We start from the raw sequence: 17223 nt of genomic DNA, 5'->3' as shown, positions 1-17223 counted from the left end.
ATGTTTTCAGAGCAATCGAGCCAGAGACCCTTGGCTCGCCCGTGAGAAAAACAATAACAAATAAAAATGAAAAAAAAACAAAAAATAAGTCAACAGACAAATATAACACCGGAAAATACATAAACAGTAAGAAATTTCAATTCTTGGTGAAGGACGGATTAGAAAAAAAAAAAAAGTTTGCTAAATCGTTCTCTATATAACATCCTCTCGTGGTTACACCAATGAATGCATCGTGCTTTCAACTAAAACCATAATCTAATGAACACAACTTTATTGACCAAATTATTATTATTATTATTATTATTATTATTACTTTTATTATTATTATTATTTTTTTCTTTTGCTCTATCACAGTCCCCCAATTCGACTGGGTGGTATTTATAGCGTTGGGTTCCGGGTTGCATCCTGCCTCCTTAGGAGTCCATCACTTTTCTTACTATGTGCGCCGTTTCTAGGATCACACTCTTCTGCATGAGTCCTGGAGCTACTTCAGCCTCTAGTTTTTCTAGATTCCTTTTCAGGGATCTTGGGATCGTGCCTAGTGCTCCTATGATTATGGGTACAATTTCCACTGGCATATCCCATATCCTTCTTATTTCTATTTTCAGATCTTGATACTTATCCATTTTTTCCCTTTCTTTCTCTTCAACTCTGGTGTCCCATGGTATTGCGACATCAATGAGTAATACTTTCTTCTTGATTTTGTTAATCAACGTCACGTCTGGTCTATTTGCACGTATCACCCTATCTGTTCTGATACCATAGTCCCAGAGGATCTTTGCCTTATCGTTTTCTATCACTCCTTCAGGTTGGTGCTCGTACCACTTATTACTGCAAGGTAGCTGGTGTTTCTTGCACAGGCTCCAGTGGAGGGCTTTTGCTACTGAATCATGCCTCTTTTTGTACTGGTTCTGTGCAAGTGCCGGACATTCGCTTGCTATGTGGTTTATGGTTTCATTTTTCGTATAGCACTTCCTACATATGGGAGAGATGTTATTTCCGTCTATCGTTCTTTGAACATATCTGGTTCTTAGGGCCTGATCTTGTGCCGCTGTTATCATTCCTTCAGTTTCCTTCTTGAGCTCTCCCCTCTGTAGCCATTGCCATGTGTCACCGCTGGCTAATTCTTTTATCTGTCTCATGTATTGTCCATGCATTGGTTTGTTGTGCCATTCCTCTGTTCTGCTTGTCCTTCTCCTGTCTCTGTATATTTGTGGGTCTTCGTCTACTTTTATCAGTCCTTCTTCCCATGCACTCTTGAGCCACTCGTCTTCACTGGTTTTCATATATTGCCCCAGTGCTCTGTTCTCGATGTTGACGTAGTCCTCTATGCTTAGTAGTCCCCTCCCTCCTTCCTTTCGAGTTATGTATAGTCTGTCCGTATTTGCTCTTGGGTGTAGTGATTTGTGTATTGTCATATGTTTCCTCGTTTTCTGGTCAATGCTGCGAAGTTCTGCCTTCGTCCATTCCACTATTCCTGCGCTGTATCTGATTACTGGCACTGCCCATGTTTTTATGGCTTTTATCATATTTCCGGCGTTGAGTTTTGACTTGAGTATCGCCTTGAGTCTCTGCATATATTCTTTCCTGATCGTGTCCTTCATCTCTTGGTGCTTTATATCCCCCTCCTTCCATTATTCCCAGGAATTTGTATCCCGTCTCATCTATGTGTTTGATGTTGTTCCCATTTATCCGTTGACTAAGGCACATTTTTCTATTATTATTATTATTATTTTTATTATTATTATCATTATTAAAAATAAGTAACCATCCTTAAAACATAAGCCTAATACGCCATTAAATCGCATCGTGTTTTTCATTTTAACTAAACGTGACTCCACCAGTACACCGTGTTTTCAACTATAAACCATAAACTAATGAACAGAACTTTCTTGACGCAATTACTATTATTATTATTATTATTATTATTATTATTATTATTATTATTATTATTATTATTATTATATTTTACATTATTTTTAATATTATTATTACTAAAAATAAGTAACTAGCTATAAAACATGAGCCTAATACGCCATTAAATTGCAAATCAAACATCCACAATGGAGGACCCATGTGAGAAATAATATATTGAAGTACAAAAAGAACAGTTTTCTATAATAGACCATGGCAAACATCCTGACCATTTAACCACCCTTGAGTCTTTATATATCAAGAGGCTTGTTCCCTCTCTTAGCAGTAACACGTCCTCAGCAACTCTGTACCTGGCATAGTTGAAGTCGTTACTTTTAACTTGTCTTAGTTCATTTCATCTTCTCTTCTCACAATGAACGGTTGGTGTTTAAGCAGGTCTCTTTTAACCTGTTTTTTCCTTTTTACTTTGTTCTTTTAAATTTTTAAGACTATGTGAATTCCTGTTTTGTTACACTTTTGTTATTTTTTATTTATAAATGTGTGTGTATATATATATATATATATATTATATATATATATATAAATATATATATATATATATATATATATATATATATATATATAAAAAAAATGTAACTTAAATCATTCCTTTATAAAATCCCGATAGAGAATACCTACCAAGACACAGATTTGCCAAACCTCTCGGTAAAAAACGTGACTAGTTTAGGGAGTTATGAGAAATGAGAACAGAAATAAGCTTCATCTCTTCATCGTTTTATATATATATCTATATATATATATATATATATATATATAGATATATATATATATATATATATATATATATATATTATATATATATATATTCCAGGCGCTGCCATCACGCCATCAAGGCGTTCTATTATTATTATTATTATTATTATGAGAGAGAGAGAGAGAGAGAGAGAGAGAGAGAGAGAGAGAGAGAGAGAGAGAGTCAAACATTTTCTTGCACCATACAAACTGATTAACATATTAAAGACTTGGAGGTGATATCAATAAAGAGCTGTGTCATGTAATGAATCTAATGAGGGAGAGAGGGCATTACCATAGATATAGAGAGAGAAGAGAGCGAGAGAGAGTAGAGAGAGAGAGAGGCTTTAATAAAGCCTTTACTTCAACTTGTCGCTGAATAGACATTATCATCGGCTGATTAAGAAATATATATATATATACATAAATTAGAAAGATAGGAGTAACAAGGAATAGGCTCATCCAAGCTCATCCATAGACCTGCTTTAGAAATGCGTCAGACGGGAGCCAACAGGAAAACCAGAGAGAAAATTATGACGGGGTACCTGGTGGGATGGGGAGGCTGGGGTGGGGGGGAATGGTGTCTAGACGAGAACGGGGGAACAGGGAGCTTTGGGAGGGGGGCGTTACAGCGGTGGAGGTCTACAGAAGCTAGGGGGGATGCGAGGGTGGAGTAGTTTACCTGTGGGGGGAGGGGAGTGAGGAGGTGTCGAAGATCGTTCAACCACGAATCCTCCAACAAATTCTCTCTCTCTCTCTCTCTCTCTCTCTCTCTCTCTCTCTCTCTCTCTCTCTCCGAGGACGAGGATATAACTCATCAGAATACAATAATAGTTCCTTTGTCTCCAAGTTTTAAAAACTGTCTCTTTCTCTCTCTCACTCCTCCAAAGATTTTTTTCAGTCTTGAATTGGGATATTATTGTTATAAGTGTCTCTGTTTCCATGAAGATTGCAACTTTTTTCAGTCTCGAATGGGGCTATAATTATCTTAACTCTCTTCCTCTCTCTTTCTGTTTCTATGAGGATTACAACTATCTCCTGAAGAGAGGTATAATTATATCTCTCTAATTCTAAGGAGGTTATAGAACACAAACCCCCTTTCTCCACAGGGCTGGAGAAGACAATCTCTCTCTCCTCCCCTCTCTCTCGTTCTCGCTCTCTCTCACTCTTCTCGTCTCTCTCTCTCTCTCTCTCTGTGTGTGTGTGTGTGTGTGTGTGTGGTGTGTGTGTGTGTGTGTTGTGTGTGTGTGTGTGTGGCACATTAAATTAAGCAACTCAAAGAGAGAGAGAGAGATTCAGATAAAATTCTAGCGCATGTCGAACCGAGAAACAGGATCGGGAACATCCACAGACTATTTGTATTAAAAATAAAGAAAACATTCTTAAAATAGGAAAATTCACCCATCAACAACGGGTCGAACACACACACACACAAACACACACACACACACACACATATATATATATATATATATATATATATATATATATATATATATATATATATATATACATACATATATATATATAAGAGGCCCATTAAATCAAGCACTCTGGTTAAAAGCTAAGGACTATACTCGTATTTCGGTAGACTTCCCTCCACCCTTATCGAGCTTCGAGTGTTTTAATGGGCCTTTTATACTCGAGACGTATCTGCTTTAATGAAGAATTTAATAACACACACACACACAAAACACACACACACACACACACACACATATATATATATGTGTGTGTGTGTGTATGTGTGTATCCTTAAATCTACGGCAAAGAGCTAAGTGAAACAGGGACTTGGAACAAGTACTTTCGTAGTATATTCTACTTGAAAATGTAGAATAGACTACGAAAGTACTTGTTCCAAGTTCCTGCTTTGCTTAACTTTCTACCGTGGATTTGAGGATATTCTCAAGTAGCTACGTGTTCTTTCGTGCTACATAGGATATATAGATATATAGGTATACATATGATGAATTTTTTTTATCAATACAGGATTACAATAATTTGACTGTTATGTCTATGCTTCTACAGTTTCCAGTATCCATCATTTATGTAGTCGTGCGATGTCACTTACACAGCAGGGGTGGATGTGCATTGGATGTCATTTCATAATGGATTAAGCGTATGAATAAAAATATAAAATAAACCATAACATCTTCGACTAAAAGAGGAGGCACGAACGAACCACCTCAGCTATTCCAAACCAGATTCTTCGGTATGGCGGGTTTACTGCGGGGCACAGTGGGGCCCGGATGCCCGTGGAATATGGAGAGAGAGAGTGTGTGTGTGTGTGTGTGCGTTGATGAAGTACTATTTATTCCCTCGCCTCCGGCTGGGTGGAACCAGTATTAAGACGCTTGCGAAACTTTATTGCTACCTATATGTATATATCATGGAGATTCTTGGGCATAGCAATTTACATGAGAGAGGTTGTTTATGATTTGTTTGCAAAAATATTTTTGAGTGAGTTGTGTGTGGATGCATGTATGTATTTAACTGTATTATTTACATATATAAGTAAATTTAATATATGTGTTATGTATATAAATGTACATCTACACGTATATATTCTCCTCGTAGCCCACAGTTCTTTGACTTTTATTTGTAAGTCCGATGCGCTTACTGTTCCAGTGAACATGAACAATATATCATTACAATAACATAATATCATTTATTTAGAGAATTAACATCATTGAAATCCTTCAGCACCACCGATAAAGTCAATGCTCTTTCATCAGGCAAATACAATAATAAACTTTAGAAAGATGAACAACTATAACGCAATTTTTTTTTTTTTTTTTTTTTTTTTTTTTTTGTTGTTTTTTCAGAAAATAAAATCGGAAATATACAAAAATGTCACAAAGGACCCACAAGTGGTGAATAACAAAGGAAACGAGATCGTTTCGACCGAGAGATCGTCGTCAAGCGGTTGGCAATTATCTGAAAACATCCTCTTTTACATCGTTTCTCTTCGTATTTTCCAAGACCACTTTTAGCTACAGTGTGTGTCTACGTTCGAGTTACATGTTTCCTTCTCTCTCTCTCTCTCTCTCTCTCTCTCTCTCTCTCTCTCTCTCTCTCTCTCTCCTCTTCTCTCTCTTCTATCTTCATCGCTGACTTCTGTGAGAGAGAGAACCATCAGACAATCACAATTACATTTCTTATGTCTCTGATTCAGTAGTTTTCTTTTATATAAAACCTGGAAAAAAAAAAGGGGGGGGGGTTTGATGGCTCGAAATGTCACAAAACACGGACGAAAAGTCATACCCCAAACAAACAAAAAAGAAAAAAAAAACATAATATTATGTCAACAAACTAAATTACCGTCACATATACAACTCGGTTTATTACAATTTCAAATCCATGCTTTGCATCTCATGTGTAAACTCAGAGCCAAAATGAATGGAATATACAAAGTAGAGACAACACAATGCATACCTTCTGGATAAACGAGATAAAATGATAAATCGCCAATATGCACACAGTTGCTGAAGTAGTAGTAAAAAAATAGTAACAACGATAATGATGATGACAGAACTAATATTGAGATTAATAGTAAAAGAAAATATTAATAAACATCAATTAAAAAACAGAATCTGAAGACGTAAGGAAGTGAAGTCACAACATAATTACAACGAAGTAAATAAAACACCATATGGAAAGCCTATCGAGTTTTAGATTTCAATAAGATATGTGATGTAGCTCCCGCGTCGGATTTCTGACCAATATTCGGAGAGAGAGAGAGAGAGAGAGAGAAGAGAGAGAGAGAGAGAGAGAGAGAGAGAGCGAATCAGCTTCGGGTATTCGTCGGTAACATAAAAAAATTCTAATAAAAACACTTTGGATTCAAAAACACCTGGAAAGAGAGAGAGAGAGAGAGAGAGAGAGAGAGAGAGAGAGAGAGAGAGAGATTCATCAGCTTCGGGTAATCGTCGGAACATAAAAAACAATAATGAAAAACACCTAGATTCAAAAACACCTAGAAAACAATTTTGCTAGTGTAAAGAAAACCATTGAGATGGTTCTTTGTCTGTCCGCTCTCAGATCTTAGAAACTACTGAGGCTAGAGGGCTGTAAATTGGCAAGTTGATCATCTACCCTCCAATCATCAAACGTACGAAATTGCAGCCCTCTAGCCTCAGTAGTTTTTATTTTGTTCAAGGTTAAAAGCGGCAACCTTACGTCTAGCAATGATATAGGTTAAAGTTTCATGGCCTGCGACTCATTTTCTGTGGCCTTGATTATAGGCTGTAGTGGCTGTGCAAAAGACTCGACTGGCCCGGACACTTCAGCGCATTTTTTACTTCGCTTTTATTTTTAACATAGCTGCTGCTTTCCTACTTTTTATAAAAACGCAAACGACTAAAAACTCCGGGGGGCATTGACTCGACCGCGCCATTTTTCAACCCAAAAGATGTAGTCACTGTTAATCTTTCAAGTATGTGGCTCCAAGGCTACCATAATTATAATGTTTGCAAGCAACTTTTACAGACACCTGGGTTCAAGAAAGTTAGAACAATGTACCATGTTCTTGCTGGAAGAGTTGGAAAAAAAAAAAAATTGGTTTTGAGACATTTGCTCCGAGCAACTGCTTCCAAAGAAAATACAAACCCAATCTGGAAAAAGGGAGAGAGAGAAAAAAAAATAGCAAACTGACAAAAACAGCAGCGATTCTAGGAACGAATATTTTGGGCACTGAAGAGGATGAAAGTGAAATAAGAAGTACCTACGCAGATAACAAACTAACCACCAAATTATTCCCAGTGCCGCTTCTGTTCCAGTTATTGATGAACATTTCATTTATGTACGTGTTTACCCGAGTGAGAAACAGCAGCAACTCGCTCATACAAGCATCCTAAGGAGTGAAGCAAGAAGAAGAGCTAAATTGTGGGAAAGATGGGAAAATGAGGCCTTTGTCCCCTAAAGGACTTAATTTCTGTATTGGCAAGATGTCATCTGCAGTTTTTGTCATTATCACATTTATTGCTGATATTTTAATTTTTCTTTATTACTGTGATTACTATAAAGTTAAATTTTTTTTTTTTTTTACATTCAATTTTTGTATTTAACCCTCTGGACCTGACTACTGTAACCACCTAAGGTCTCTAGTTGAAATTTAAGTTATATAATTTGTGCACTAACTGTTATTACTCTCAATGCATTTTTTTCTCTCCAATATTATTACTGTTATTACCAGTATTATAATTTCTAGCTTTTATGCTACCTCAGCTATTTTGTGGATAAGTGCCGATTATTCATTTTCTCTTTCTTTTTTATCATGTCTCATGTATCTAGATTGTATATGTTATTGTCTGTATTTTGTATATTCAATGTATATGGCCCTGAGCTGAAATAAAGCATATTATTATTATTATTTTATTATTATTATTATTATTATTATTATTATTATTATTATTATTATTAATCTACTGATTATCATTATTACTTTTTTAAGGGAAAATGACGATGACAATGGTTCCCACAGTCACTTAAAAGTCAATGGCGGCCTCTGTCCATTTTGGTTACAGTTCCAGGCAAAGTGGTTATTAGTAGTGTTGAAGCTGATCTCGGAAAGGGACGAGTGCACTGGGACTCCAAGTCATGACGGCATTGGTCCCGGGATGGAAGAAGGGGGACAAATCTGATACCAATGAACCTGTACACATTACTTTCTATCAATAGTAGTGTGGGCCTTCGCTGTCAGAACAGTGTAACCAACAATTTATCTGTCAGAACAGTGTAACCAACAATTTTTCTGGTTTCAAAATTACTATTTCCAAAGTTACTACTTTTAAAGTCACTATTTTCAAAGTTAAATGTCGAAAGAAGCGGCTGTTACACTATTATCCAATTGCAAGCACGATTTTTGGGAAAGGACGAATCGGGAAAGCGCCCTGAAAGCAGCAACTTCAGGAAAAACTTGCGAAATTCTAAATATGCGAATAATCCGACACGGAAAACGAGAATTTTTCCACGTGACGTACGACTCATCGAATCCATTCTTGTAAACCTTTTGAGAAAATGACAGACATAAGATGTGACAACTAAAGAGAAAACGCAGTAAATGGATACTGCAACATCGCTGTACTCGAAGGCCCTCCTCTCCGTCACTGGCAAAAAAAATATATAAATAAAAACACACACACACACACACACACACCGAGAGAGATGCGATGACAACAACAACAAAAAAACGCCAATTATCATGTTATCTGCCGACCTTTCCTCTTAATGGAATGAAACAGAACAAGCGCGAAAAAAATTACAACTTTGTGATTAAAAAGAAAAGAAAAGAGAGAAAAAAGTACGCTGCCACATAATATTATCATGTTCTCGGATGACCTTCCCGACAACTGAGCGAGAGGGGAACGGTCAGGAAACGAAGGCGTTGGAACAGCCAACAAAAAACCCACGACAGACAGACAGAGACAGACGACCACTTCACATTTACAACACACACTTGCCCTAAATGATGATTATCCGCGATCACTTATAATCAATAATAATTTATGGACTTCAGTCAGCATTCGATTCTTAGATCTGTCTGAGCCGGCAACTCTTTCTACGTTAAACCTTAGCTTTTGTGTGTGTATATATATATATATATATATATATATCCTAATATAGTATATATATATTCTATATATATATCGAGACGCTACCAGAATCATAACGGAATATGACGTCCCTTTGATTTTACTTATTATAGGAACAGTCCTTCTTCATAATATATATAAATATATTACATTATTTATATGTCTATATATACGCAAACAAACCTAGATGCCTTTCTTCCCCCCTCAGACTAAATGATTCACGAAGGCGTTTATCCAGCGAGCTACAGCACTTCGAGCGAGGATCCAGCTGCTGTAACCCGCCACGATAAAAGGACCAGGTATAGTAGGTTCACATCAGCTGCTGTGCATTTGATGTCTTGGCCAGTCCCTTACGACGCTCCTCATTGGCTGCTGATAAGCCAATCACGGGGCTGAAAACTCTCAGTCTCTCTCGAGTTTTCACAAAGACAGGATGTATGTTCCACCTCTCCTGAGGGATGCTTTTGAAAGCGTACCCCTCAGGAGAGGTGGAACATACATCCTGCCTATGTGAACTCTCTAGAGAGACTGACAGTTTCCAGCCCCGTGATTGGCTTATCAACAGCCATTCAGGAGCGTCGTAAGGGACTGGCCTAGACATCATACGCACAGGTGATGTGAATCTACTATGGTACGTGATTCTCACTCAAGTGGTCAGAAGATACGTACGAACCTTAATTAAGGAAGGCGCGCCCGCATTCTCTCTCTCTCTCTCTCTCTCTCTCTCTCTCTCTCTCTCGAACAAGGAACAAAGCGACTGGGCAGAGAGACCTTAATTAATTAAGATGCAACGAGTGAACCAGCAATTGGTTAATAGTCATCTTTCATAACCAAGTTCATTGCGGTGGCAAAAATGACGACATTTATGAGATTTGATGACTTATGAAAATGTTCTTAAGCTAATGAAGAGAGTATACCTATCTCCAGAGAGAGAGAGAGAGAGAGAGAGAGAGAGAGAGAGAGAGAGAGAGAGAGAGAGAGAGAATTTCAACCCTTCTGTGTATGGAGAACTGGCTGGCCCCCAAATCTCGACAACGACGACGACATAAGTTTGCGATATAAAAAGATGACAGGAAATCCCAAAGATTAAAAAAAAAACAAAAAACAAAAAACACACACACACAACGATACGGAAAAATAAAATGAACAAGATGTAATTGTGGGTTCGTTGCTGTATTTTTCTACTTGTACTCTGAAGCTCCATATTTTAATGTTACACGATAAGCCAAACGTCAAGAACCCTGATTCACTCATGGACCAGAAAAGGTCATGGCGTTTTACGTTTTAGCATCATCATTCGCCTTTTATTAACGGCCAGCCAATCAATCTTTACTGGGTGGTTGATTAGCTGATCTTATCTGATTCAACTGGGTTGGTTTATCTTTTTTCATTTTTTTTTTAAGTGATTGGTCTTTTCTTGCCAACTAACAGAGTGAATAAGTGAGGAACTGATTCTGAAAAACACATGAAATGTTTTCTGAAACAGGATTACAAACTTATATACGTATACACACACGCGGCATTTCATTATGATTCTCTGTGCAGAATGTAAAAGAATTGAATGAATATGTTACTTTAGGATTTGTATATATGTGTGTGTGCATATATATATATATATATATATATATATATACACACATATATATATATATATATAATATATATATATATATATATATAAAAAAAGGAGCCCATAAATACACCAAAATACAGAGAGAAAAGTACTATATTCCACAGAATTTTTTCAGAAAGTAAGATTAATTGGCCAAGACAAAAAGAGTATTGAACTATTAGAGAAATTTAAAGTAATTAATCCTAAACTCCCCTACTTTTATGGCCTTCCCAAAACTCACAAAGACAATCTTCCATTCAGACCCATCGTTTCATGTGCCGGAGCTTTCAATTACAAAATTTCTAAATGGTTAGCTAGCATCCTTTCCCCTTTTTAGGCACTTTTTCTCCCAGTCACATTAAACATTCGGAAGATTTTTTGTCACAAATTCAGAGAAGCACATATACCACTTTACAACATAAAACTTTTAAGCCTTGACGTAGATTCCCTATTTACAAAAGTACCAATACAGAACGTTCTTCAGTTTTTGAGGGAAAAATTATCCCCCTATTCAGATCATTTCCCATTGGCGCTTGACAAAATAATAAAGTTAGTTGAATTATGTGCATCTAATAACGTATTTTCATTCGGGGAATCATTCTATAAACAAAAATTCGGATGTAGTCCTTTAAGTCCTGTTTTAGCCAATCTGAACATGGAATACTTTGAAACTACAGTAATAAATGCAATAAAACCCAAAAATATGCTGCGGATGAGATATGTAGATGATATTCTAACATTTTGGGATAATAGGTGGGGCAATTTTAATTAATTCCTTTCAAAATTAAACGCCCAGCATCAAATGTAAAGTTGAATGGGAAACAGACAATAAAATTCCTTCTCTTAATTTTTTAATAATCAGAGACACGACAGAATACAAATTTACCATATACAGAAAACCAACATTCTCACTTTCATACATTCACTACTTTAGCTATCACGACATTGCTATCAAGATAGGTGTAGCCAGCAACCTGTTCTTAAGAGCCTTACGAATTTGTTCCCCAGATTTCCTGGAAAAAGAATTTGAACTAATTCGTAAGCAACTTTCGTCTTTAAAGTATCCTGACCATATAATTGAGAAAGCAATTCACAAAGCAAACGTAATTTTCTACCGACCCCCTCAAAAAAAGACCAAAGAGACACCCAACAATAAAATAAAAATTCCTCACCTAGACAGGATTGAGACAGTGACTCAGACCCTTGGAAAATCTAACCCTTTTGCATTTACTTACCTAAACACCTTAGCCAAATCCCTGATTAATGTCCAACAAAAGACATTCCTCAAGGAAACAGGGGTTTATGAAATCCTATGACTCAGCTATTTTCAACCATATAAATGAACAAAAACAGACTAAACTAGAATTTGTCACGTATAATTTATAGCAGCAACTGCCGGTACAAGAGTCAAATGATGGAATCGACCTTAATAAATGAGAGGCATCTCAAAAGGAGCATGGGATTCAGATGTGATCGACAAGGTTTTCATCAACCGACGCATAAGAAGATTCAAAGGTAACGATTATCAGAGGGGGTCGGGGGGACCTAAATTTGGCTTATCCTGTGGATGGATCTCTTGGTATAAAGTACCACCTTTCTGTAAACTTTCTCATTCATATACCTGAAGAGAGAGACAGCAGTCTCTGAAATATAGTACTTTTCTCTCTATATTTTGGTGTTTTTATGGGCTCCTTTTATTAGATGGAATTCTGTTGTAACAGAACATTTTTACCACTCATACACACACACACACACACACACACACATATATATATATATATAAAAATATATATAATTACATAATATATATATATATATTTAATATCTATATATATATATATATAAGATTTATCAATATGAGGACTGACAGCTCACACTTACGGTTCTGCTATGTATAAACCTATTTCGGAAAAGAACTAAGGCGTTACTAGCTACTTCCTACCCCACTCGCCACTGAGCGAATGAAAAGGAATATACACAGTTCAGGCCAAAGAACAATCGCTGGGACCTACCTATACGAGGTCATTCAGCGCTGAAAAGGGAAACTGTGAGTAAAAGGCCTGAAAGGCGTAACAGGAGGAAAAACCTCAAAGCAGATGCACCAAGAAACAATTATCAGGAGAGGGTGGAGAGCAAGATGGAAGAAGAATATGGAAGAAGGTGTGTATATACAGCAAAAGGAATAACACCTCGGTAGTATACGCAGATCGTCGGAGGCTATGGCGTTCAACTGTACACTAAAAAAAGAAAGAAAGTATGCTTAGACGTTCACAACGGCGTTGACAAACAAAGAGGTAAACCCTTACCCTTAAAACTATAGAAGCGAGCATCAACATTCTCGCCAGACCGCCGAAGGTGTGTGTGTGTGGTGTGTGTGTGTGTGTGTGTGTGTGCAATACATCTTCGCTAATTGCAACGTTTCAACAGAGACCCTTGAAACTATTCATAGCTGTCAGTTGAAACTATGCAGGTCATTTCAAACAAGTCTACCCGTTGATGTCAACCTTGAATCACTGGTCCCATGGACCTTCAAGATACTCATAGATACTCATCTAGTGGTAAACAAAAACACTCACAGCTAGAAAACGTTTCCCCAATCGAAAAACACAAACATAAAAACCATAAAAAAACTACTAGAAGACACGAGCAGAATTCCTCGCCTCTAGTAATAAACAAACAAAACTCAGAGCTAGAAAACGTAAAACATAAAAACCATTAAAAAAAACTACTAAAAGAGAGAAGAATTCCTCGCTTATCAATCATTCCTGCCCGCCTCAAAATAAAAATAAAATAAAATTAAATTAAATTAAAAAAAAACACGACCCTGAACGTCCGTCTATTTGGGGGAAGAATGAAGCGCCTTGTAGTACACCGCCACGCGATAAGGTCATCATAATCTGACATGAAAAGATCCCTCAATTTTTCGGACAATTTTCCTTCACCTGTCGTAACATCGAAATGCCCTCCGCTTCTTCACTTCCCTGGACGACTATAGGCAGTGGTTAGGTCGTCCGTAATCTTATTAGACACACGTAAGGGATCAACAATCGTGTCCTTGTTACAAAGGAGACATACGTACACATAAACCTGGTGGATTTTCAAAACAGATTCCAAAACACGATCCACATTGCGTGTGTGTGTGTGTGTGTGTGTGTGTTGCCCTGCTTATGTAACCGCTAGTCGAATGATTATGGTCATCAAAGCCATTCAAATCTAGTTATATATAATAATATATATAATATATAATATATATATATATATTATATATAAATATATATGATATGGTTAGATATGAATATACGTAATTATTTTGTAAGTTTTTCAACGCAAGGGGCATTCTCATTGCCAGTGACGATAAATAAACCTGGTTTTGTGTATGAAGTGTGATGCCAAATGCATATACCAGAAATTTCCCATCATATATATATATATATATATATATATATATATATATATATATATATATATATATATATATATCTATGGGAAACATCTGGTATATGCATTTGGCATCACACTTCATACACAAAACACAGGTTTATTTATCGGCACTGGCAATGAGAATGCCCCTTGCGTTGAAAAACTTACAATAATTACGTATATTCATATCTAACCATATCATATCATATCATATATATATATATATATATATATATATATATATATATATATTATATATATATATATATAATATAAATACTGAGTGTGTAAGAGCGTAATATATAAACGTGTAAAACAATAAATCCATCTCCAAGCACTAGGATATTTCAGGACAACCCACACAGTTCAACGAGCGTTCTAAACGACGATCACCCCAACCAAATAAAATCCACCTAACACCTCTTATTAGCCCAGATAAGGCTCCGCCAACGATAGTCCCGACCCGCACGCTATAATATAATCACCGCGCCCCTTAACGTCGTTCGTTATACAAGCCTCCCCCCCCCCCCCCCAAGACGAATGAGAGAACTACTACACTACAGCAACACGACCAAAAAGTTGCAGAGAGATACATAATCCGCGCCGATGTGATACCATTCGCCTAATCGCTCTCTGTACATAATTGGCTCTCGTGCAATACAAATGAGACGGCGATCCTATCCGTTATAAAAAAAAATTTAAAAAAAAAAAAAAATAAAAAAAAAAAATAAATAAATAAAAAATAGAGCACCCCTAATTGATGGGTGCTCTGAAAACCAGAGCTGCTAATCTCGACCGAAATAGCCCTGATCTGGGTCCAAAAAATTCTACGACCTACGACCACATTTCACAAGCTGCTAATCTTGACCGAAATAGCTCTGATCTGGGCCCCAAAATTCTACGACCTACGACCACCTTTCACTTCGAATACAATAATTACGTATCCGAGCGCACGGGGTGAAGGACTTGCTTAAATACGGGGTGTCCATAAAGTCCCAGTACCATTACAAGTATTCACTGCTGTAATGGTACTGTGACTTTATGGACACCCTGTATATATGTCAATGGAATGGAATGGAATATTACAGAGTTTAGACCACAAGCTAAGCACTGGGACCTGTGAGGCCATTCAGCGCTGGAAAGGAAACTGAGGGTATACGTAGGTTTGAAAGGTGTTGTAGTAACAGGAGGAAATCCTCGCAGTAGCTGCACTATGAAATAATTGTTAGGAGAGGGTGGACAGCAAAAATGAAAGATAACAAGAATGGAGGTACGGTAAAAAGAATGACGGGGATTGAAGATACAGAGGCCTAAGGAAGGGACACTGCGAAGAAACTTCAGTCATGCCTACAGTACACCCCGTGAGGTGTAATGATGGCATTACGGGGATTATCTGTTAGTGGGGTTACAAATTCTTAACACCGAAATACGCACTGTCCTCCCGTGTAATTAGAAGCTACATAACGCTATATGGAATGAGTTTTGCTCATTCATTGGCGAAGATGGCAGTCACCAAATTAACTGGCTGGGAGTGACAGCAAAGGAATACACTTCCTATCCCTCAGTGCGCAAATAACAGCAACACTCAGGCAGATAACATAGAGCCAATTTACGTTGAGTTGCCTTTATCTGCTCCATTGCTTCACATTCATTCAACGAACCGACCATTTTTCGCCATTGTGAGGGTTACAAAAAACACACTGGCAACGTTTCCCTATACTTACAAATATAACGACGATCACGAGAGAGAGAGAGGAGGATGAGCGACGAGGGGGAGAGAGAGAGAGAGAGAGAGAGAGAGAGATGTATATTAAATAAGAAAAGTTAACGATCGTTTGCAATACTAAGAAAGAGAAAACTTCCAGCTATTGTCATAAGCAGAGAGAGAGAGAGAGGAGTAGAGAGAGAGAGAGAGAGCGAGAGGGGGGGGGGGGAGGTATGTATATTAAATAAGAAAAGTTTAGCGATCGTTGGTATATCGTTACATAGAAAGAGACTCGAACCCTGATATTATAAGAGAGAGAGAGAGAGAGATGACGAGAGAGAAGAGAGAGAGGAGAGAGAATGGAGAGAGAGAGATGTATATTAAATAAAGAAAAAGTTAGGCGAGAGAGATCGTTTGGTACTATACGATAGAAAGAGAAAACTTCCCCTGATATTGATAAGAGTAGAAAAAGAGAGTGAGAGACAGAGAGTTGAGAGAGAGAGAGAGAGACGAGAGAGAGAGAGAGATGTTAGAAGTTAAGTGAGATGAGAGAGAGAGAGAGAGAGAGAGGAGAGATAGAGTAGCGATAAGCTCTTTATACATAGAAAATGAAAACTTCCCCCTGATATTATAAGCAAGAGAGAGAGAGAGAGAGAGAGAGAGAGAGAGAGAGAGAGTAAGAATGTCTCTGCTACGAAGGGGAACGAAAATAACATCGACCGAATCAATCTGAGACGGCCAGGACGGAAAAAATGGAATCGTCACTAACATGTGAAAATCCAATTAAGTAAACAACTGCAACAACAGAGTCTTCGAGATGAATAATGCAAGACGACAGCTCTGCTACATTTTATGTGGGCATCCTTCCATAACGCGTTAGATAAGACACGTCATCATTATATTATCATCATCCAGCGTTTTTTTACGTCAGCTCTTCTGTCTATGGAATTCGACGAGAGACCAAACAGTACTCTGTATAAGAACCTTTTCCATAAGTGGACGTTGTGTATGTTAATACGTAGAGGCCCTTTTGCCCTCTGCCAGTCCCTCTCTTCTTTTTCATATTTGCGGATGAGAAAGAAACGACCCAGTTGCCCCGTCTGAATGAGAAGGGGGAGAGAGAAAGAGAGGAAATGAAATACAGATGCAGAGAAAAGACGAAGGGTTAGTCCTACAGGCACTTCTGATACAACACTGGACGTCCTTTCTCTATGGGTTCCGTTAAA

At 37.4% G+C, this 17223-nt stretch overlaps 1 protein-coding gene across 1 annotated transcript in view; it reads right to left on the bottom strand.

The window, feature by feature from the left end:
* Window positions 1-17223, bottom strand: part of LOC135204338 (nuclear pore complex protein Nup93-like) — a 312709-nt gene that overhangs the window by 176837 nt on the left and 118649 nt on the right. Inside the window, 1 exon segment of the mRNA XM_064234528.1 lies at window positions 16969-17097. Within this exon segment, the coding sequence (XP_064090598.1) occupies window positions 16969-17097 (129 nt within the window).

This window comes from Macrobrachium nipponense, chromosome 44 (genome assembly GCF_015104395.2).
Source record: "Macrobrachium nipponense isolate FS-2020 chromosome 44, ASM1510439v2, whole genome shotgun sequence".
Classification (NCBI taxonomy): Eukaryota; Metazoa; Arthropoda; class Malacostraca; order Decapoda; family Palaemonidae; genus Macrobrachium; species Macrobrachium nipponense.
Note: the sequence above shows the minus strand (reverse complement) of the source record. Positions and strands in the feature narration are given on the sequence as shown.